Source organism: Gopherus evgoodei, chromosome 10 (genome assembly GCF_007399415.2).
Source record: "Gopherus evgoodei ecotype Sinaloan lineage chromosome 10, rGopEvg1_v1.p, whole genome shotgun sequence".
In the NCBI taxonomy this organism is placed as follows: domain Eukaryota; kingdom Metazoa; phylum Chordata; order Testudines; family Testudinidae; genus Gopherus; species Gopherus evgoodei.
Window position 1 is genome coordinate 6787953 of NC_044331.1, and position 23095 is coordinate 6811047.

General features: G+C 46.0%; 1 protein-coding gene across 2 annotated transcripts in view; it reads left to right on the forward strand.

Annotated features, from left to right (window-relative positions):
* The first annotated feature begins 17218 nt into the window (after positions 1–17218).
* IGDCC4 (immunoglobulin superfamily DCC subclass member 4) overlaps positions 17219–23095 on the forward strand; it is a 185509-nt gene continuing 179632 nt past the window's right edge. For both annotated transcript variants that reach the window (XM_030578836.1, XM_030578837.1), the window contains exon 1: positions 17219–17474. In XM_030578836.1, coding sequence (XP_030434696.1) covers positions 17408–17474 — 67 coding nt within the window. In that variant the 5' untranslated portion in view covers positions 17219–17407. The remainder of the gene's footprint in view (positions 17475–23095) is intronic.

The following is a 23095-nucleotide window of genomic DNA, read 5'->3' on the forward strand; positions in this document are numbered from 1 at the left end:
ATTGGACATGGGTGAGGACAGTGACCCCCTCTTTCCTGAACCTCAGCAGGAATTGGCAGCAGAGGTGCAAGCATTGACTTATTGCTTTTGGCAACAGTCATGCAGCCTATACCATACGAAGTCTCTAGGAACCAGCTGGCCTCCTAGTGCAGAACAGGAGTGTAAGACTTGCTATTGCCCGAGATCTGAACTTTCGATGCTTAAATTCCTCCCACCCTCCAGCTCTCTCTGCTAGTAGTGTCATGGCCATGGGTAAAGGACACACTATATGCCTGCATCTGTCAGGATGAGGAACCCCTACTTTATTTCCTCTTTAAAGGTCCCATATCAGCCCAAACTCTGATTCCAGCCACGGAGAGTCTCAGAGGCCAGTCCCTCTAGAACCCATCCTTGTTACTCCAGAGCCAGCTGGGTTAATCAATAGGTGGACTGCAGGCAAAATCCAGACCACCAGCTGCTTTTGAATGGACCCTGAAATCTTCTAATTACTTATTATTGATTTATTTAATTATGCTCATCATTATTATGATTGTTTTATTATTTTCTCTGGAGTCTGGACCTTGGCTATACCTTGACCAAGAAATTTGGATCTTGACAAAAAACAATTGACTCCCCCTGGGAACGGGAGCCCAAAAGCTGGGGAGTAGGAGTCGATGCTGCCCTGGCAGAGCTGTGTGTGGGAGGCACTTGCACACTTTTATTAGACTTGCACTTTTCTGAGCACTGAATTCCATCACATTTAAAAAAAATAAGTGGGTGGACATCCTTGTGGGCTTAATTGCCAAAAATACTAAGCTCTGTATTTATGAAGGCCTTGTGCTTTCTGGAGTGCTCCCGCCTCTTCCAGAGGATGTTGGAATGCAGGCCCAGGTTCTGCAAATGCCTTTGCACACACCTTATAGTCCCGTTAATTTCATGAGGAGCACTCGCGTGGGCAAAGATCAGAGCCTTAGGATGGAAAATGCTGTGGGTTCAGCCATTCCTTCCCCGGTTTCAGTCTGGATTTCCAGCTCACCTTTTGGTAGAGAAGTTCCTCAACCAAACTTTGGATCTGATCATGCCTAAACTTTGGGGTAGTTCAGGTCTGAACTTTGCAGGTTGGGTCATAAGAATATAAGAACAGCCATACTGGGTCATACCAAAGGTCCATCCAGCTGAGTATCCTGTCTACCAACAGTGGCCAATGCCAGGTGTCCCAGAGGGAGTGAACCTAACAGGCAATGATCAAGTGATCTCTCTCCTGCCATCTGTTCCCACTCTCTGACATACAGAGGCTAGGGACACCATTCCTTACACATCCTGGCTAATAGCCATTAATGGACTTAACCTCCATGAATTTATCTAGTTCTCTTTTAAACCCTGTTATAGTACTAGCCTTCAAAACCTCCTCAGGCAAGGAGTTCCACAGGTTGACTGTGCGCTGTGTGAAGAAGAACTTCCTTTTATTTGTTTTAAATCTGCTGCCCATTAATTTCATTTGGTGGCCCCTAGTTCTTGTATTATGGGGACAATTAAATAACTTTTCCTTATTCACTTTCTCCACATCACTCATGATTTTATATACCTCTATCATATCCCCCCTTAGTCTCCTCTTTTCCAAGCTGAAGAGGCCTAGCCTCTTTAATCTCTCCTCATATGGGACCCATTCCAAACCCATCTTTAATTTGGCAGATACACCCAGGAATGCATCATTATCAACCCACTTTTGGAGTTCAGCAATCCTTGTGTTTGTTCCATGTTCAGCCCAAAGTCTAGCTGGTAGAACAACAAAGTAAAGTGAAATCAGTAGATCCATATTTTGAAAATCTCTGGTTTATTTTTCTCTGCATCTTCCCTGATACCTCACCCTATAAAAATAATAAGAGTTCTGTTTTACTCCATATTCCTGTACTGGATGTAGTAGGTAACTCAGCTATTTCCAGTGTGGTTTGAAACAAAACAAAACTACACTTTCTTTTATAAGAAACGATTAATGTTTAGGCTTTGAATCCTTTTATTGGCCAGACCTGATTCTTTTGCTAGGTGTTGTTTGTAAGTACACCGTGTATCACCATTAACCTTTAGCAAAGGACAGATTTAAACATTTCCGTAGTACTGGGAATTCAGCCATTTTGCTTCTCTTAATAAAATGTCCCTTGACTGGCTCTGGCTTTCATTTGAAAAGAATTTCACTGTGTTAACTAGTCACAGACTTAGCAGACAACTTTTTACAAGAGATTGGCTTTAATGACATTAACCACATCCAGACATGTTGCCCAAAACCGCAGACTGTGGTAAAACTTACACTGATGTTTCCTGGACACAATTATTCTCAATTAAATCTAGTCAAGCCTCAAACCTCAATAAGCTCATGCATTTTTAAATAAAACACCTACCTCTACTATATTGTTACAAATTGTGACCGTCTAGGACTTCCCACCATTCTGCACATGAGGATCATTAGAATCTCGATGGTGGCACCAGGGATAGAACATGGATCCCCCTTCTACCACAATACGCTTTAGCTAATGCCATATAGCCTCTGCTTGTTATCAGCATAGGCTCTATGACACATAATGGGGTGGTTCTGAGACCATTCAGCAGAGGGACTGGTTGAGAGGACACATTAGCCAGTATTTTGTGTGCTTAAAGGGCTGATTAAAGCAGGCTTGCTGACTTGGGGGGTTAGCAAGAGTAATACAGACATTGGTGCTCTGAAAAGGACTATGCTCACCTTACTTATGCTAGTAACCAATAGAAGTTATTTTTTACAATGTTCATTTGCTTTTCAATTATTCCTCTGTTTGTTTCTTCTTCCTTGTTTCTTAGCACTGCCCCTGCTTTGCTGATGGTCATTTTTAGTCTGAGTGTACGTGCTTCTATGACCCCAGCACCAACATTAATTAATTTAGCCACTCAACACCTTTCTGAGGTAAGGAAGTGTTATTCCCATGTGGCGAGTGGGGCACTGAAGCACAGAGAGATTAAGTGACTCACCCATGGTTACATAGGAATGTCTGTGGCAGAGCCAGGAACTGTACACACGTTTCCTGAGTCCCACGCTAGTGCCGTAACCACTATCTTCTCTCTGTGCTGCTCTTTGAGCTGCAGTATTGGGTCCTAGATATTCTGTGGATTGCGGGACATGCTGGATGATGATGCTGGGGAATCTGAGGTGGCTCAACCTTACTCAGATCAAACCTTCAGGTGATATGAATCCTGAATACTCCCTCACTCCTCAGCTCATGCTGGCGCCACCACAAAGTACCATCTTACTATGCTGACTCTCCGGTCAGCATAATAGAGCCACCCCCTACGAGCAGCAGTAGCTCTGTCAGTGGGATACACTCTTTTGCCGACATATGTGGTAGTGTAGACGTGGCCACCAGCATGAAGAGGTTTAGAAGCACACATCTCATTGACTTCCAGGGGGATTTGTGCTCCTAAATGCCTCAGACACTTTTGAAAACTTCCCCCTTCAGAAAAAGTTTCTGGGGTTGGAGAGAGGGGAATAAATACAGAAAATAAAGTAGGAAAGTCTGTAATTTTGATTGAGATAGTTAAGAACATAAGGATGGCCGTACTGGGTCAGACCAGTGATCCATCTAGCCCAGTATCCTGTACTGTCTTCCATATCCACAAAGCCTTTAATTTTCCTCCTATTCTTTTCCGTAATCTCACAAACCCATTTGCTGGCTAATAACTGGTACAGGCTGCCTGATATTAGATACACAGACCAGTGTACGTTCTGATTGGAGAAACCTGGGCAGACTGTAGTCCTGTGGGTACTTGCAATTCTAGAAACCACAGAATGTGTGTGAAGCAACCCTTCTGCGACCCCTTGGCTTGTGGAGTGATTTGCTAGCTAGATATTTTCCCTCCTTCTGCAATTAAAATATTTTAAATGGTGAAAATGGAGAGAAAAAAAGACCCTTTGCCAGCAGGGCTGTAAAACCTCCCTCAAATTGGCCAGGTCACAAGAGACCCAAAGCTAATAACTTGATCTTACATTCATATAATAAACCAATTTATTAGGTTTTTATTTTAAGAGATGGTGGTATTAATTAGACTGATGTGGGCTATAAATCACTTGGTTTGGATAAGCTCTCAGATACTTGTAATTAAGTGGCAGTTGTATTAATTTAAATTAATCTGATTAAATCTCAGGCCCAGTCATGTACAGCTAGCACCATGCAGGAGGTGAGTGACAGAGGGAAAGAGTACATTAATGAAATGCAGATTTCTCATCCGGTGTTGTATCTGCTCAGCTGGTGGATGGTGGGGGAGGGCAGGCGGGAGCCGAAAATGGCCTGCAAAGGAGGTGCCCTAATAAAAATGAAATGGTACAAAACTGTAACTAAAGCTTTGTGTATAATGGCCCTTGCCCTGGTTACGGCCACCAGCTCAGACAGGCAACTCTGCTGTTTGTACTGGGCCAGAAAACAAAGTAAGCAATGCCAGTGCAAATGGTGGCTCATAGCAATTTACCCTGTCTACACTGTGGATTTGCTCTGGGACAGCTACCCTGGTGGCCAGGCACTGGTGGCTAAGATCTGGCCAAGGCCTTGTGTAGCTGCGTTAGGAGGCAGTGAGCGAGGCAGATCCTGAACTTAGCAATGTTATAGCAACATTTCCAAGGGGATTTGATGGTCTTACACCATTTCCCCAATGAATTAATGGCTTTTGTCAGACTCACTCACTGCCTGATGTCCCCCGGTGTTTAGATTTTTCTCCCCTTGGTAGTATAACTTGCTGCTGTGTAAGTGAGGTGGAGTGACATCCCTTTCCGGCAGCTAATGCTTACGCTTCTTGTTATGAATCCTGAATACTCCCTCACTCCTCAGCTCACACTGGCACCACCACAAAGTACCATCTTACTAGTTCTTTTAGACATAGGAAATGACCAGAACAGGGCTTTACGCCAGTTCTGCTGGGCCAGTTTGATGCACTAGGCCAGGGGTAGGCAACCTATGGCACGCGTGCCAAAGGTGGCACGTGAGCTGATTTTCAGTGGCACTCACACTGCCCAGGTCCTGGACACCGGTCTGGGGGGCTCTGCATTTTAATGTAATTTTAAATGAAGCTTCTTAAACATTTAAAAAACCTTATTTACTTTACATACAACAATAGTTTAGTTATATATTATAGACTTATAGAAAAAGATCTTCTAAAAACATTAACATGTATGACTGGCACGCGAAACCTTAAATTAGAATGAATAACTGAAAACTCGGCACACCACTAGTGTGCCGACCCCTGCACTAGGCTGTAGGTGTCATAAACAGATAGCTAAGGGTTAATGTCTCTTTCACCTGGAAAGAGGTAACAAACAACACCTGACCAGAGGACCAATCAGGAAACAAGACTTTTTCAAATCTGGGTGGAGGGAAGTTTTGAGTGTGAGTCCTTTGTTCTTGGTCTGTTCTCTTTCTGGGCTCTGAGAGTGACCCCAGGAATCTCCAGGCTTTCTAATCTTCTGTTTCCAAGTTGTAAGGACAAGGATAGTAAGACAATAGTAAGACAATAGGTTTTTATTGTTTTTTTTTGTATTTACATGTGTGTAGTTGCTGGAATGTGTTAAATTGTATTCTTTTTGGATAAGGCTGTTTATTCATTTTTTTCCTTTAAGCAATTGACCCTGTATATTGTCACCTTGATACAGAGACCATTTTATGTCTTTTTCTTTCTTTTTATATAAAGCTTTCTTTTTAAGACCTGTTTAAGTGTTTTTCACTGGTTAAGGCTAAGAAACGAAGGGAGGGGGAATATCTCTTTGTGTTAGATTTACTAAGCCTGACTTTGCATACCCTCTGGGTGAGGGGAGAGAGAGATTAGATCTCTCGGTACTTGTGTTTCAAGGACTTGAAGCAGGGAGTATCCTAGGGTCCCCAGGGCAGGGAAATCTGGGAGGAGGTAAAGAGAGTGGAATCCCTTTGTTTAGATTCACGGAGCTTGAATCTGTATCTCTCTCCAGGAACCCAGGGAGGGAACACCTGGAGGGGAAGAGGGGGAAGGGAAATGGTTTATTCCCCTTTGTTGTGAGACTCAAGGAATCTGAGTCTTGGGGTCCCCCAGGGAAGGTTTTGGGGAGACCACAGTGAGCCAGACACTGGAATCTTCTGGCTGGTGGCAGTGATATCAGATCCAAGCTGGTAATTAAGTTTGGAGGTTTCATGCTAGCTTCTCATGTTCTGAACTCTAAGGTTCAGATCTGAGTAGGAGAGTTATGACAGTAGGCTAGGGAGGTCTTGAGTTTTGGGATGAACACCACCACTGATTAAAATACGTCCCAGGCAGAATATGTGTTTGCCCGAGGTGTTTGCTGATATTGTTCTCTCTCCCCATTTGTTTAATTTCATTTCATTTGTGCATGTGAGTATTGTGCATGAGGATGTCCATGCTTTCTTGTTGATATTTCCTTTATGACCCATGCAAACTAGAGGCTGGACTAGTGTCTATAGAACGATTTACTTTTGATTAGAGGCTCCGGGTGGACAGCAGTGGAGATGGATGCTGTCTCTCTGCCCGCAGAACATAGACAGCTGTAGTTCCAGTTTCTCCAGACACTCCCACTAATCTGTTGTCCAAATCCTGAGCTCTATGACTAGGAATGGAATTCATTTTCTGTTGACCATTCCATCCTTGGTGCTTCCTCAGAGTCTGCAAGCGAGAGTTCTGAGTTCTAGGTTTGATGTGGGCTCCTGTTCACTAGTAACTTGGTGATGTCCCCTACCAAGAGGCCACCAAACAATCATGACTTTTGGTCACTAATGACTTAGTCCACAATCCGAGCGCTTCTGCATGTATAACTAGGTTCCCTGAGCCAACGAATTCCTCTGTGGTACATGTGCTATGAAACAGACTTTCTTTACAGGTGAGAGGTTATTGTACTGATTGGCTCTCTAGTCTACGCAATACCCAATCGAAGAGGGCAGGGGAATCTTATTAATCCAAAGAGAAACCGGCTTTCTGGTTTAGTCTTTTGGGCTATCAATAATTGCCTCCAAGAAAACTTTTATGAGGCATTGATAGAAGAGACCCCTTTAAGCTCAATAGATGAAAATTAAATTCCCCATAGACTTCACTTCTAGCATCAAACAGTCTTATTATATTATATTCTTATTCCCACCTTGGTCTGGAGATGAAGAACAGCGTTGAAAATTCTCAGCAAATCTAACATAGGAGGAATAATGGACCAGTCAGAGGCAATGGTCTTTTAATGATATCTGGCCAGCAGAGGAAGCCAATGGAAAACAATAGCTTTATTTGTGGACATTTTAATTGGATAGTTCAGAGGGAAGCTGTTGAGACGTTTCTGATTTCTCAGATCTAGCAGAACTTTTAGATGTTTCAAAGGCGTTTCTTGATGCTGCATTGGAGTCCTGCCTGCGGGTCATGGTTATGACCTCTAGTGTGAACTAGTGTTTATATGAAATCAAATTGGCTCGCAAAAGAGAGATGAAAAATGAAAATGGTAGGGTAATCATAGAGTTGTGTGTTTCTAAAGTAAAGGGTTAAACAGGTCTCTGGATGAAGAGATTTACATGAAAATAATCCTGGAGATGTTTTAGCTTTTTTGCTACGTTTCACTGGAGGTCTTCATCAAATGATATTATTTCTCATTAATACTCAGTGTTGCCTTCATCTTTGCTGAGTCTGCTGGCCCATGATGCTCATTGGAACTTAAACCAACACTGAACAATGATGCATTATTTATAGCAGACCTAATGTTAGGGCAAAGCTTTTCTTGCTTGTGGTCAGTAATCCTTAAATGAATACACCATCTATTTAGGTTTGTAGAGCAATCAGATAGGTAGGAATAGCCTTCATCATACAAGGAGGGCACAGAAGATGTGGTGAAAGGCTTTCAATGCAAAATTATCATTTTAGGGTGACAATTAGGAAATAAGGTGACCAGATAGCAAGTGTGAAAAATCAAGACCGGGTGGGGTGGGGTGTTGGGGGGTAATAGGAGCCTATATAAGAAAAAGACCAAAATATCAGGACTGTCCCTATAAAACTGGGACACCTGGTCACCCTACTGTGTGTACTTAGAAGGGGACTAAAACCTATATGTCCTTCCTAGCATCAACCTGTGGAACTGTATCAAAGAGACAGGACTATAAGAAAGACTGGGATCATGTCTCTGCTGTTTTCACGGCAAGAATAGACTCAAACTGGCTAGAATTCTTTGTGAAATATGCAGCAAGTGAGGAAATTTTGTATTTAAACTAAATGCATCTCAGGAGAGGCAGGCATGAAATTCAGATCGCTTTCCAAATCTAAATTCTTGCAGAGTTTTGGGAGCTGGAATTGAAGCTAGATCTAGTAATATATAGAGATCAAATCCAAACTTTTCCAAAGTTCAGGAATGTTTTTGTTCAGGCCCAAACTTTGCTTCTGGGGTATTATCATAGAATCATAGAATTGCAGGATTGGAAGAGACCTCAGGAGGTATCTAGTCCAACCCCCTGCTCAAAGCCGGACCAATTCCCAACTAAATCATCCCAGTATATATACCAAACTAAGGTATGACTGTAGCTGTGTATAAATAGGCACCCCATCTATTAGCAGGATCAAACCCAAGACCATAAGCACTGAAAGCAGGAAGTTCTGACCTTTGAGCTACAGGAGTTAGTTACTCCAGAGATAGCTGGTTGTTATATTTTCTGAGGCCAGCCACTAGAGGGCGACATGATCACATACTCTAAACCTCTTTAGTGGTTTAACTCTATTTTCCCAAGCATATCATTTTATCATCAGCTTTGTACACCTAATGAAACCCTGGAACAGTTCTTAATTTTTGGCACATGAACACATTTCCTAGCACAAAGGAGCATGACTGTTATTTCTGAAGGCAGCCCCCACTGTGCAGAACTCCTTGATGTCATGTGTTGTTTACACTGAAAACCAGTCCTGGTCAGTAAGTTTCTGAGCAAGGTATGAAATTTGAACAACTTAACAGATCGAGACATCAGTGGGACCATTCACACGAAAAAGGGCTGCAAGGGGAAGCACACAGATTTTTTTTTTAACATTGAGCAAATATTATTTTTCAGAATCATGCCTGTTTACAAGATTCTATCCAACTGCCACATAATATTCTGAGACGTGTCCAGTAAACATGTATTTTATTGTCTTGGCAGTGAATCTGTTGTTTAGAAAAAGGCAGTGAACTAATATGACAGTACAGGAGACTGATTGAAATGAAACAGATAAGGTTGATCTAAAAGCTACCACCCGATACATGCTGTTCCTATAAATCCTGCATAATTTTTGTGAATTTAATTTTCCCTAATCCATCCAGCCCACTCCAGTAGTCTTGTCAGATCTTAATAAAGAATCAGTTGGGGTGTCTCTTTGTATAGAAAATAAGGCAAGTTAGGAGTAGGGTGACCAGATGTCCTGATTTTATAGGGACAGTCCTGATTTTGGGGGCTTTTTCTTATATAAGCGTCTATTACCCCCCACCCCCATCCCGATTTTTTACACTTGCTATCTGGTCACCTTAGTTAGGAGTTGCAGAACCAAATCCTAACTCATGTAGTTAGCCCCACTGAGTAACTCATGAGAGTAAGGATTCATTGCATTTAGAAAATACCAGCTAGCAGAACAAATGCTGCAGTTATAAGTCAAATCAAAGGACATGCATTTTACGTGCATGGAGTTTTAAATCCTGTTTGTTTTGGTGTAACTTTGGAAATAAATCCCCTCATCTTTAGAATGGAATATGAATGGTTTCACCTTTTTTATATAAAAATAGCTCAGTGTGATGTTGGTATTTAAAATCCTCTTTGGCCATACTTTGCCCTGTGTCAAGGTCTGACATTTGCTCATGCCAAAAGCCACAGCCTCAGCTCAGTGCTGGGGTTGGATCTGCTGCAGGAGTATAAGATTCTGCCCCCGAGGATCAGATTGTGGGAGCGGGGCTCTAGTTTGCAGAAAGGTACCATGCAGCGAGCATATTTTAAAGACAGGACTTCTATATTTGCAGTATTTTCCTCCTCCGCCCTCCCAGTCCCTCTAAAAATTTGCGGCTGCAATTGTCCAGCCATAAAGTCCACTGTTAGGTGGCATTTCATACTGTTATGTCACTCCCATTTATCCCCTCTTCCCGACTTACAGCTGCAGAAAGGGACAGCCCATAGCAGGAGGCTGAGGACCAGGAGAGCAGGGAAAGCCTTCTCTGTATATAATAATAATAATGCAACACCCATTCAAGGAAGAATGATGAGGTATTATGCCTAATAAATATTTATGAGGGAAAGCATAATGAAATGAATGTGTATTATACAGAGACTCCCTTAGGGTCTGGCTATCAAATGGCTTTTTCCCCCTCTCTTTTTCTTTTTCTGTTATACAGAATTGTCCTGATATCCCTGGGTTGTTGAGCAAATTGCTTACTGTGTTGCTCACTTACACAATACATGTTATTAAATGTAAACAGCTGCTCCCCGTTCGGCATTGTTCACACATACAGAACAGGAGGGCACGGACACTTTTCATTCTGTGAGTGTTTCCTGTAGCCCACGAGTCACCACCAGCTTGGAATAACTTTGGCAAGGATGATCTCCCTTGTCCCCCACTTTCCATGGAGTAATATTCCCAGGTGGACTCATTCTCCCAGAAGACTGAGTATTGGGGATCTGTCTTGGGTTGAAGAAATGTAGCAAAGCTGGTGAGAAGTTGTCATGCGGGGGAAAGAACGGCTTTGTAGGTAAGGCACTAGACTCATGCCATGCCTACACACGCACTGTGTCAAACACAGTAGGTTGACCATGGCTCAGTACCATTCGGGGAGGTAGTTTTACTGTGTTGCCTTAATGGGGCACTGACGTCAGCTGGAGACAAATGTGAGCATAGACACATGCACAGATAGGTCAATGTGCAGTGACTTAGAGACCTAATTCTGTTGTGCAGACGAGGCCAACAACTCCAGAGCCCTGTGTTCACTTCTTGTCTTGGCCACCTGTCTTCTTGGTGACCTTGGGGAGTCACTAAGGCCTTGCGTACACAGGGATACTTGGGAAAGCTAAGGGATGGTCTACACGACCACTTAAGTTGATGTAAGTTACATTGCTCAGAGGAGTGGTTGTTTCACACCCCTGAGTGACGTAAGTTACATTGACTTAAAGCGGTGTCTACACTGTGATATGCCAGCAGGAGACACACTCCTGCTGACACAGCTTCTGCCTCTCATAGAGGTGGAGTGATTACGCCGGTAGGAGAGCACTCTCCTATCTGCATGGCGCGTCTTCGCCTGCACGCCACTGCGGCGCAAGTGCTTTGGTGTAACGTGGTAGTGTCTATGCAGATGCCCTCATTCAGAAGTAAAGTGTCTTAATCTTCCTTCAAAAGGGCTCAAGATAAAGCAAATGAAAGCCACTTTGTTTCTGGATGAGAGCGTTCACACAGGGGTTTGATGTGCTTTAACTATACTTCTTTAGTTAATTCACCTTAACTTTACTGGGGGCGTCTACACTTAAAACACTGCAGCGGTGCCATTCTAGCATTTCAAAGAAGATGCTACCTATGCCAACAGGAGAGGTTCTGCCATGGGTGTAGGTACTCCACCTCCCCAAGAGGCGATAGGTTGACAGGCGAATTCTCCCATTCATAGGCTCTGACTCAGTGAGTGCTCTGGGGCTGGAGCACCCACATTAAAAAAAACAACAGTGGGTGCCTCCATCAGTGCCTCCTCCAGCCCCTTAACCCCCAGCACCTCCTGCCCACCGGTGGCCCTGCTAATCAGCTCTTCCCCTTCCCTCCCAGTGCTTCCCACCCACCGTGATCAGCCGTTCCACCGTGGGCAGGAGGTGCTGGGTGGAAGGAGGAGGAGGAGTGAGGGCGGGGTGCGCTGGGGGTGTGTGGAATGGGCCAGGAAGAGGCAGGAAGGGGGTTTGCGAGAAGGAGTGGAGTGAGGACAGGGCCGGCTCCAGGCACCAGCTTAGCAAGCAAGTGCTTGGGGCAGCCACTCTGGAGAGGGGCAGCATGTTCAGGTATTCGGGCAGCACTCCCACTCGGAGTGAAGGACCTCCCGCTGAATTGCCGCAGATCACGGCTTTTTGTTTTTGTTTTTGGCTGCTTGGGGCAGCAAAACCCCTGGAGCCGGCCCTGAGTGGGGATGGAGCCTGGTGCAGAGTGGGGGTCAAGCACCCTCCAGCAACAAAAAAAAGATGGTGCCTATGCACCGTGGACTTAACACCACCTACATCGGGGGTGAGGTCCGTTTACCTGTGTTGCTTGGGGATGTGTGGATTTTTCACACCCCTGAGCGATGAAGTTGTATCGACCTAATTTCCCAGTGTAGTGTCCATCTAGACAAGCCATAAGTCACTCTGTGCCTCGGTTCCTCATCTGTGAAATGGGGGTAGTCGTTTTGCCTTGTCTGTCTTTTCTCTTCAGATTATTAGCTCTTTGGGACTGTTTCCTGCTGTGCATTTGTTCAGTGCATAGCACAGCAGGTTCCTGATTTCAGTTAGGGCCTCTACTGCCACCACTAATAATTGTTCATAGGCTGGAAACAGACTAGACTTACTAAGTGCAGATCAGTATTAAAGGCTTAGAAATGTTTCAGGTCTGACCCATTTCGGGGGTGTTTGGATCCAGGGCTTGGGTTCCGACCTCTCTCGAATGCAGGCCCCCGCTCTGCGTCCATTTCTTGTGTTTTCAGCAACACAAAATTGGAGGCGACACTTCAAAAGGGACAGAACCCCAAATGCTACTTTTTAGTGGCCTCTGCGAGAGCCATGCTGAGCTTGGTAAATTTACAGAAGCTTTTATGATTCCATCAGGCTTGTGGCAGGATTTCCCTTCTGTTCTTTCCATAGCCAGGATCTTATGCAAACCAGGAGGCTTGTATGAGATTTATTGCTTGTATGAATTATTGCAGATTTTTTGGAGTGCTGCAATAATGCCTCCCACATGGGGAACAAAAGGCTGAACTACAAACACCTGCCACTGCTGCTGTTATCATCCAGAATGTCTCTCTACTCAAAACACCTGAGGCTCTGCAGATATTGAAAGGTTGAACGAAGCTGCCTGCTGAAGGGAACAAAGTTCCTGCTGGAAACATCTGAGATGTTCTGCTGTAAATTAACGTGGCTTCTTGCTTCTAATAAGTGCTGGAGCAGAAATATCAGTACCTTGGAAGGTGGAGCTCCTTTTACTGGCACAGTTGTGTTCCTGGAGTTTGCTGTTAGCTGCTTCTTGTGGGGAGGAGAACATCTGATGCTTGAGAAGCGCAGCAGGAATGGTTCTTCCTTCCGGCTTCCTCTGTCTGGAAATACCATAACAATTTGTTTAAAAAGGAGTAGGGCACCCCTGGGCCTGTTGAGCTAGCTACATCCCACCTGTGAGAGGTTAACTTCTCACCTGGAGTCAGTGAGGGCCAGCTCCTCTTGGTCGTACTTCAGTGGGTGTTTTGCCTGAAGAAATCCTACAGGAACTGAGTCCAAGTTAATGTGATTCCTTCTGAGATCATTCGGTCCATGCTGACACCAGAGGGGCCTTGGCATTATGCTTAGCAAATGGCCAGTTGTGGGTGAAGATGTTCCAGGTCAGAAACACCACTGGAATGCTGCTTCCCTACACCCAGACGGTATTTATTTGTATACCACTAATGTGTAGGGTGCCCACAATGCGAGTAGGAGACAGACCCTGCCTCAGATTGTTTACAATTGACAGGGGAGGCAAAGGGAAGGAAAAAGAAATATTATTATTATTTTATTAAAGCTGGTTGAAAAATGGAGGGTTTTTTTTTTCATGGAAAATTTATTTTTAGTTGAAACAACAAACACCGAAATATTTTTTTAATAAAAAGTCAAAATGTTCTGCAAAGAACAGACCCTTTCTGTGGCAAATGTAGTTGAATCGACAATGTAGCTTTAATTCTGATTTCCATTTTACAAAATGGGAAACTGAGGCACAGAGAGATGAAATGATTCACCTAGGGTCACACAGGCAGCAGAGTCAGGAACCAAACCCATCTTCAGAGTCTTCAGCCAAAGCCATCCTTTCAGCTTAGTCCCGGTGACCTCAGTGGGTGGATTTTCCTCCATGATCTTGATGACCAATGTGGATGAGGTGTCATTATCCAGGTCTTGTGTGGACTCTTCTCTGGTATCACTTTTCTGTCATTAGCTTCACTTAGATGCAGACCATGGCGCTAGGCTGAGCCCTGGCACACCCGCCTGTAGTCAGGGCCGGCGCTTCAATTTAGGTGACCGAAGCGGTCGCCTAGGGTGCCAGGATTTGGAGGGGCAGCATTTTGCCACTCTCGGCGGCAATTCAGCGGCGGGGGGCTCCTTCTGCGCTCCGGGTCTTCGGCAGCAATTCTGCGGTGGGTCCTTCACTTGCTCCGGGACCCGCCGCTGAAGTGCCCCAAAGACCAGGAGCGTGGAAGGACCCCCCCGCCGCAGCATTGCTGCCGCCGACCTGGAGCATGGAAGGACCTCTGCCTAGGGCGCCAAAAACCCTGGTGCCGCTCCTGCCTGTAGTTCTGTGGGTTTGGAGTAGAGCCCAAATATACCAGCTAACTCCTTGCTCCTGCTGCTGGGTGCAGATTATCTGATAGGTGCACAGAGCGATGCACCTGCCTGAATTAGCCACAGCATTTGGCCCATAATTCCTCTGAATAGTCCTGAATCATTGCACCAGTTTACACAAAGTGCCATTAATCTCAGCACGTAAAGCCTATCCCATCTGTACCATTTCAGTTCTTGTTGCTGTTTTGAAGACGGGGGTTTTCAAAAAGAGCCTAATGGAGTTAGGCCCTCAATTCCCACATATTGTCAGTGGGATTTAGGGATCCAGCTCTCAAGGCTATTTAGAAAATCTGAGCCTAACCAAAACTGTGCTGTCAAACAGACAAAGGAATGTGGGCTCATCATAATCTGTGGTCCAGCAAGATATACTGTAGCTCTAGCTACACAACAGAGAATTGGTGAGAATTGGAGCAGAACCTTACAGCCCACCTCTGATGCTTGCCTGAGAACCACGGTCACCTCTCCAGCCATAGCTCTGCACTGTTGGCTCAGGCAGTCTGTCAGGAACGAAGTGCCAAGTGCAAAGTTAAAATTGCATAATTAGTAAACATGGGAAACTTGCTTCCTACATGCAACCTTTCTCTTTTCATAGTTCACTAAACAAGCTAATAAATAGAAAGCTCTGGATTAAAGAGGCTTCTTTGGTAAATGAAGGGGTTTTAATTCTACCGTGCTCAGAGCTCTGTGCTTTCCACACTGCAGTGATAAAACATCTCTCTGCCCTAGCCAACCTATTCCCTATTTCCTAGCCCACAGCACTCAGTCTCCTACCCGTCTTGGAGATTAATGCCGTCCAGCTTACACAGCGACCTTGTTCAGCCCACTGGAGGGCAAAGGAGTCACTGGAATGCTATCCCTCTCTTGGGCCAGAAATGCACCTGGGCAGCTTTGTACTAGCGTGCGCTGAAATAACGTTTTGTTATTTGCCAAGCTACTGAGGCAGGGGTGTTTTTGCAGCCACTCTCGGCGCTCCCAGAGCGCTTTATAATTTCCACTGCTGAGCAAGGTTGGAGAAACAGCCAAATGAGCTCTGCCCCTGTTTTCATAGCCAGTGGCCGAGGATGGTCACATGATACATTTTATTTAAAAAGGAAAGGAAACTATAACTTGGGGGCTGCACATCACCAACATTTAAAGAGCTGGAGACAAATGACTAAGAACCCAAACCTGCACCCAGGCAAGTGGAGCTCATGGTTAAGGACTGGCCCAGTTGGATGTGGATTTGCTCCAGGTGGGGAGGTGATTTGCGGCTCCAGTTCAGGCCAGCAGCATCAATTTTGGTCAAACTATAATCCCTAGATTTTTTAATTTTTTTTTACACCAAGTATATTCAGTGCTTCTTGCATTTGTGTGATTTTTGGGTCCAAATCTAGCCCGGGCTCTGCAGGGGGAATCCTGGCCTGCGGAACAGCAGAGCTACTCTGTGACTGCTGCTGGCCCCTGCCCCACACTGCTCTGAGTGTGTGTGTATGGGGAATGCAAGTGGATCTGTGCTGTCATGGATCCACCAGCTTTGCACCTCTCCCAGCCTACCCTCCAAAACCCTTTTGCATATTAAAGAAAAAACTGTCCCCATGGAGCTCAGCCGTACAGCTCCACGGCGGGGGGCGGTGCAGATCTTCCTCTTCCCACAGCGCCAGTCACCCTATGTGCTTCTTTGGCTGCATAGCAAGCCTTCTGCTCCCACAGGGAGTGGGTGACTAGGGTTTGACCCTTACAAAGAGAATAGGATGAATACATCCACTGGCATCTAGCTTATCACTGGAGCACTGATCTTACCTGCCACACAGCTGTGCTTAGGGGGTAACAGGAGGAGAAATGTTGGGTTCAGAATTTTGTTTAACAAAATTATCTGCCATAGAATTTACTTGATTACACTGTTTATGTCCAATATGCCAAAGGCCAGGATCCTTGCTCAATTACACCTCTGTCCTTACTGCCCTAAGTTCCCATTCAAGTCGGTGGGCACATGCTTAATGAATGAAATGAAGGCCCTTATCCTGCAACCAGATCCATCTGGGTCAATTTGGCTGAGGCTCAACCCCTCAGTTTGTTTCTAATCTCTGAGATTGTGTGCTAGCCTAATACTGCAACACTTGGGTTTTTGCAGGGAAGTGTTTGTTTCTCCTTAAATATGTATTTATCTCCCTCTTGGTAGCATGCCTTGGACAATCGTTTTGTAAAAGATTGACTGTGTTCCCATTTCCCTCTCCAAAAATATTCCAATCTGGGACTGAAATTTACCTGCCACTTCCCCATTAGTGTTTGCAAAACACTTTGACGAGGAAAAACGCTAAGCGTGAAATATAAATATCCTTTAAATCCTACATATTCTTGAGGGAAGGGAGGACAGTTTCTTAGACTCCCTGAAGCTTTTAGCAACCTGTTGAATGACTAAATAGTCCTTTCTTTTTATTAAACAGCACTCTTCTGGGTCACCCAGAAGCTGCTGGCAGGGTGTGCAAGCTGGAGCTGACCCCTCCTCTTCTCCACATGCACACAGAAATACAAAGCCCACCGCCAGACTTTTTATTTTTTGTCATGCTTTGGTGCTTGTTTGCTAACCCTGCGCACAGAGCTGGGCTCTTCAGCAGGGAGTGACCAATCGGTTTCCCTCAAAGCTTCCAGCATGCTGCTGCATGGAGAAGCAGAAAGGGGTGTGTGTGTGCTGGGTTGTTGGCAGAGGTTCAGGCGTCTCTAGTGGACACCTAAAGTGGGACTTGAGTGTGTGTGTATGTGTGTGTGCAAGCAACTCACATAGTCTTTAACATTCACACAAGATGGCGATGGAGTGGAGGGAGACTCAGCTCCCCTCTTAAATGTTCTTCTGCTGGACAGTCGAAGAGCCCTGCTTTCCCCCCCTGGAGATTTGAAGGGTTTACATGGCGCTGGAGGACTTGCTTTGTCTCTGTTTTTTCTCTTTGACCTTCTGTGCCCTGGCTGTGGAAGGTAATCAGTGCTGCTGGGGTTCGCGTTTGTGTGTTGTGTGAAGGGGGGGTCGGGGTGTGTGTGATGGGGGGCTGTATTGGGGGTAGCCCCTTGCGCCCCTCCTCTGAGCAAGCAACCCAGGGGGCTGGTGCAGAGCTGGGAACGGCTCCGTCTGCCACTCCGCTCGGCTATAGGAGCGTGCACCTCACCCCCGACAATACAACCGTGTAGCTGCCCGGGGAGGGGGGGAACTGCAGGTCCCGCTGGGCTGCTGCTGGTGCACGAACCTGCGCGGCTCCCGGAGCCTGCCAGGGTCATGAGCCGGGTTGTGAGCTGCAGGGATGATTTATTCCTTAGCGGCGGAGCGAGCCCGGCAGCAGCCCCGCCACTGCGGGCACGGCCAGGCAGCCGCCCCCGAGCCTGGTGCCCGGGCGGCCCGGCCCCTGCGCCCGCCGGCGGGGCCAGGGAGCGCGGCGGGCCACGGGGAAAACAACCCGCCGGGCTCTCCAGGCTCGCCGCTGCTGCCTGCTGCCCAGCGGGGCTCGCGGCGTGGCTGGAGCGTGGTGCAGACGCGGGGCCGGGACACACACACACGGAGACACAAACACACACAATCTGTTGCAAAAAGTTGGCGGGGTCGGGCTGGGATTTGAAGGGGGCGCCCGGCCCGGCAGATCCCGAGTTAATTTCAGTGCACTGGGGGGGGGTGTGCGTGTGTTAATTTACCCCCCGGTTTACAGCTGCGCTGGGCGGACGGGCGAGCTCGGAGCGGTGCCCGCAGCCCGGGCTCCGGGAGCGGCCGCTCGGGGCCATGTGCTACCCGGGCGGGGCGGCTCCCTCCGGAGCGGGGGCGCTGACTCCAGGCGTGTGGGGGCGAGGGCAGAAGGGGAGCCCAGGCTGGATGTCCGGGGGGGGGGGGCTCTTGGCAGCAGCCTTGCTCCCCCCCGGATACCAGGACACAGGCTCGGGGGGAAGGGGCCCTTGGCCCGAGGCGCTGCTGATCCCCCCACCCCCCCGGATTCTCTCCTGGAGCTTGGGGTAGTGTTGTCTCAGCCACGTGCCTTTGCTGCCTGTCCCAGCCATTGCAAGGGGAGGAGCAGCAGCTGCACCCTGGGGTGGGAGCTGGCCAGCGCTGGGGCCTGGGGAAGGATGTGGGGGGGGACGCCTGTCTATGGGCCTGGGCAGTGGGGGGAAGCCACGTGCCCCAAAGGCAGGGAGAGAAGTCAACGCCCCTAAGCCTGTGACCACCCCCCTGTCCTGGCCCACCCTTCGGGCCTGAGCCAGGCTCCAGCGGGCTTCAGGGGTCCAGTGCTACCACTGGGCTCCTGTGCACAAGGGAGGCCCTGGCCTCTCCTCTCCAGATTTGTGGGGGGCTTATTCACAGGGGCCATTTCCCTCCGGCCGGCTCAGCCCTGAGGGGAGTGGGGAAGGGAGGGCATTGGTGGCAGGGAAGGTGAAGGCGGCAGGAGAGGTGTAGGGGTGAGGCACAGGATGAGGGAGGCAATGGAGAGCAGTGTTCAGGCTGCTCTGAGATTAGGCTGTTCCTTGGCTCCATAGATCACTTTCTATCAGCGGAGGAGAACTTGCTGGTTGGATCTTAGTGCCTGGAGATCTCAAATCTGCATTTCTGATGCAGCCACCAGTCTGGGTCTGAAATGCCAGCCCCTGGCTAGCAGGATCACAGTGGATGCTCCCGTTGGGCACTGCAAGGCCTTTGCGTTCTGCATGCAAAACATCCAGGTGTGATTTTTCAAGCAGGGGAAGCTCTGCATAAAAGCTTTGTGTAGCTAATGGAAACAGCCTCCCTTCTTCAAATGGGAACCTCTTGGTGAGCATGAAATCTTGCTCCCAATATCTTCCAGTCAGGCCCAGGAGCCTCTTTATACCTTAAAAAAAAAATAATGTTATGACTCTCCTTTTCACTTCACTAGCTTACTGCCTACTAGTGCAGTTTTCTTAGTTCTACCATATTGGCAAATATTTAGTTATCAATCAAGTAATCCAGTAATAAACATACCAGTCACTCCCCTGTTTGTGCTGATCTAAATCCTTGGTTCTCTGTGTTTAACCATAGACGCTTTCACCAAGGTTCGTTCACATTGTGGATCTTTGGATCCATTGCTTCTTCCGGTGTGTACGCTTGCCCATTTAAGCATCTAACTGTTTCTCTGAAAAAGATTAGAAAGTCATGGTTTGATACAACTGCATTGTTGCAATATCATGTGCGTTAAATGTCCACTAGACTTAATTTTTTTTTATTTGAGAAAAACACACAAAACGAGGATTTAAACCAGGAGTGTCATGCCTGTTTCACTGCATATAGTTATTCAGTCCTCTGATGGTTTCAGGTTCAGCAGAGTATAAATTTTCGTTTATTACAGTATCTAGCCCTTAAAGTTGCAAAGATTACCCTTTTCAATATGAGTGGATGGATGCAGGGATGTATTAACCCTGAGAGATGTGAACTGCTCCTGTTGTCTAAACTGGGAGTTGACTCTGAATCCTACTGATGCTATTTGAAGGGCCAGATTATTGCATAATATAGGTGCAGAATTGCATGCTCACAAAATTACTATGGCCCGTTGTCATCCGAGGGGAGCATGTGGCCTTAACTTTTAGCCCCAAATAGTGCTCATGGTACAAGATTGTAGTTTTTTGTTCCAGTATTAACTTGTCAGATTTTTGGGGCAGGAACCAAGGTTTCTTGTGTGTTTTGCAGGAATGGTCCAGGCAACAGGAGAAGTGTAGAGGTGAGGCAGAGGATGAGGCAGGTGATGGAGAGTGGTGTTTGGGCTGCCAGAAGCTGGGAATGGGTGATGGGATGGATCACTGGATGGTTACCTGTTTCGTTCATTCCCTCTGAAGCACCTGGGATTGATCACTGTTGGAAGACAGGATACTGGGCTAGATGGACCTTTGGTCTGACCCAGTTTGGCCGTTTTTATGTTGAACAAGCAGCACAGTGGGTGGAGCCTTTGGGTACCACTGCAGTACTTATTATAATCAATAATAATGATTTTAAAGGGTTGAAACGTTAGTTTTCAAACAAGATTCAAGAAGAAATCTGGAATTCCTTTTCTAGGATTTGTAATGGTTTTTAATTATTGGCTGCTGTTGTGCCTGGAAACAAAATTACCTCTGCTGTACTATTGCTACTTGCTGGTTTAGGCTAGTCCAGGAATATACAGCACAATGTGGAGGAAGGTTCAGAAGCGAAGTTGGTGGTTTTGGTGGTGGTGGGGGAGGTGTGTGTGGTCAACAGGTGGGCTTTACTGAGAAAACAAAAGTCTTGAATTGTTTTAAGCTCTAATTCATTCTCCGAAAGGTTGAAATGTTTTTTAAAAGTTGTGAATTTGACCCCGTGGCCACTTGTTTCAATCCAAAATTCAAGCATTGGGGGTATGAGACACTTACGAAGAAACTGGAATGGGAAAATCTTTCCCCATGGACTTTAATGAAGCTACGGTGAGGATCGGGCCCGGCATTTTGCAAACTTGCTGCTGTCTAATTTTGATACAGTTTTCCCTGAAGAGCCAGGAAGGATTTTTTTTTAAAGACTCTTGCTTGGCCTGCCAAAGGGGTTTGTATTGCTTTCTTCACCTGGGGCTCTCTAAAGGGACACAGCTTGCATTTGGGCAGAGAGAGAGGGAGAGAGCTAGCTTTCCAACTGAACGATCAGATGAAATCCATCTAGGTTTATGTAATTGGTGTCTGTTGTAAAATCTCCTTTGTGGTTTCTGAACTGTTTTTCTTCCTCTGTTACCTAACTTTTGCTCTGTTTTGTTCTTGTCGCATTCTTTCTGGCTCCGCAGCCCTGCAGCATGCTGAATACACGTAGTGTCTTTGCCTAGAACTGTCAGTCTTGCTGTTGTTCCAGATGTCACATGTCTTGTCTTTCGTCATGGTAGCCTGTTCATTGCAGGCCATCACCTGCATGCAGATTCACCTGCCCTGATGACTATACTATTGCAGCGTCACCTGATTGCCGTCTTTTTTGGGGGTGGGCGAATGTTGGTTTGCACAATGTGGTGAGGGGAGGTGTACTTCCTAGAGACTCAGTTTTCCATTGTGTTTGAGACATCCTTGTAGCATCTGCAGTGCCCTTGTGAGAGGCCATGTTCTGATGCACACAATAATCTGATTTCAAACATGGCTCATTTCCAGATGCAGGTCTTGATTTGCTGCAGTTGTTCTGTGGCTGTCGTGACTAGGGTGAGCAGATGTCTCGATTTTATAGGGACAGTCCTGATATTTGGGGCTTTTTCTTATATAGGCTTCTATTACTCCCCACCCTCTGTCCTGATTTTTCACACTTGCTGTTTGGTCACCCTAGTCGTGACAGACCATCTTTCTGACAGATCAGTAGGAAACCTCCAGTCTCAGGTCTCTAAAGTAAAAACCTTTCTGGCATAATTTCTCTTCCTTTTCTGTTGCACCAGGTGAGTGGGGAAATCGAATGTTTTGGGGTTTCTCTCTGCAGCTCCATACAGAGAGGCTTGCCTCACCATGTTTTTAATTTTTTTATACCTTTTTATTCCTCCACCATTAAGTGACTCTGAATCAATAAGAAAAAAAAGTAAACTCTTAAACAAACAAACCTTTCCACATTTCTCCTATTTTTTTCAGTGTATTTTGATACCAGTTATTGGAAGTTTGGTCTAGTGGGTAGGGCACTGAACTGAGACTCGGGAGTTCTGTATTCAGTTCCCAACTCAGCTTCTGCTGAGACCATGGGCCAGTTGCTTAATTTACCCTCGTGTCCCAGTTGCCCATCTTAAAAAGAAATGTGGACAGTACCTCCTTTTTTTTCCCCAGGGAGTCATTTGGTTAGAATCCATTAATGATTATGTGGCACTTAAATGCTACAGTGATGAAGAACACATTGGTAACCAGATGCCATGGAGATGGGCGGACTAGAAAACCATGGAGATAGACTGCTGGCTTGCCCTGTGTGTGTGTAAAAGTTTGATTGTGACTCCCTGGTATCGTTGCCACTATAGCATTCATGTACAATAGCAGAATCTTTGTGCCCATAGGTGATGGTCAGCCATAGCAAGACAGCTGCTCACAGCCACGGGCAAAATGCAGTTGTATTTGCACCAGCGCAAGTACTTAGCATTGTGAGAGGACCTAGCCTGTACTCAACACACTCTTCTAGCATTTAATGGCTGTGATACCATTGAGCCTAGTCATGGTTATATAATTAAGATGGGAATTAATATTTAATCTCATTGTAATTTGTTGTTGGAATCCATCCCAGACTTTTGCATGGAGTTGTGTGTGTTATGGATAGGAGATATATAGGGGCTATAGGTAGGGGATTTTTGCATCGGTAATTGAAAGAGATTCTTAGTCCTACTGGGGAAGGGTAACCCAAACATTTACAAATCCGGTATGATCATTTTAGTCATTTTGTTATCTGTAGAAAGCAAATGTTGGTTTTACAGTCAGCTGTAATACTAAAGGAAAAATGGTAAATCTTTGTTATAAGGGCTTGCCTAGCACATATTAGACCAAATTCAACTCTGATGCAACTCTATCATCTTCAGGAGAGGAACTTGGCCTGATGTCTATAATTTGTTGTATTTTACTCTTGTTTTATGCTTAAAAAACAACCCCCCCAAAGTATTGTTTTATTTTGA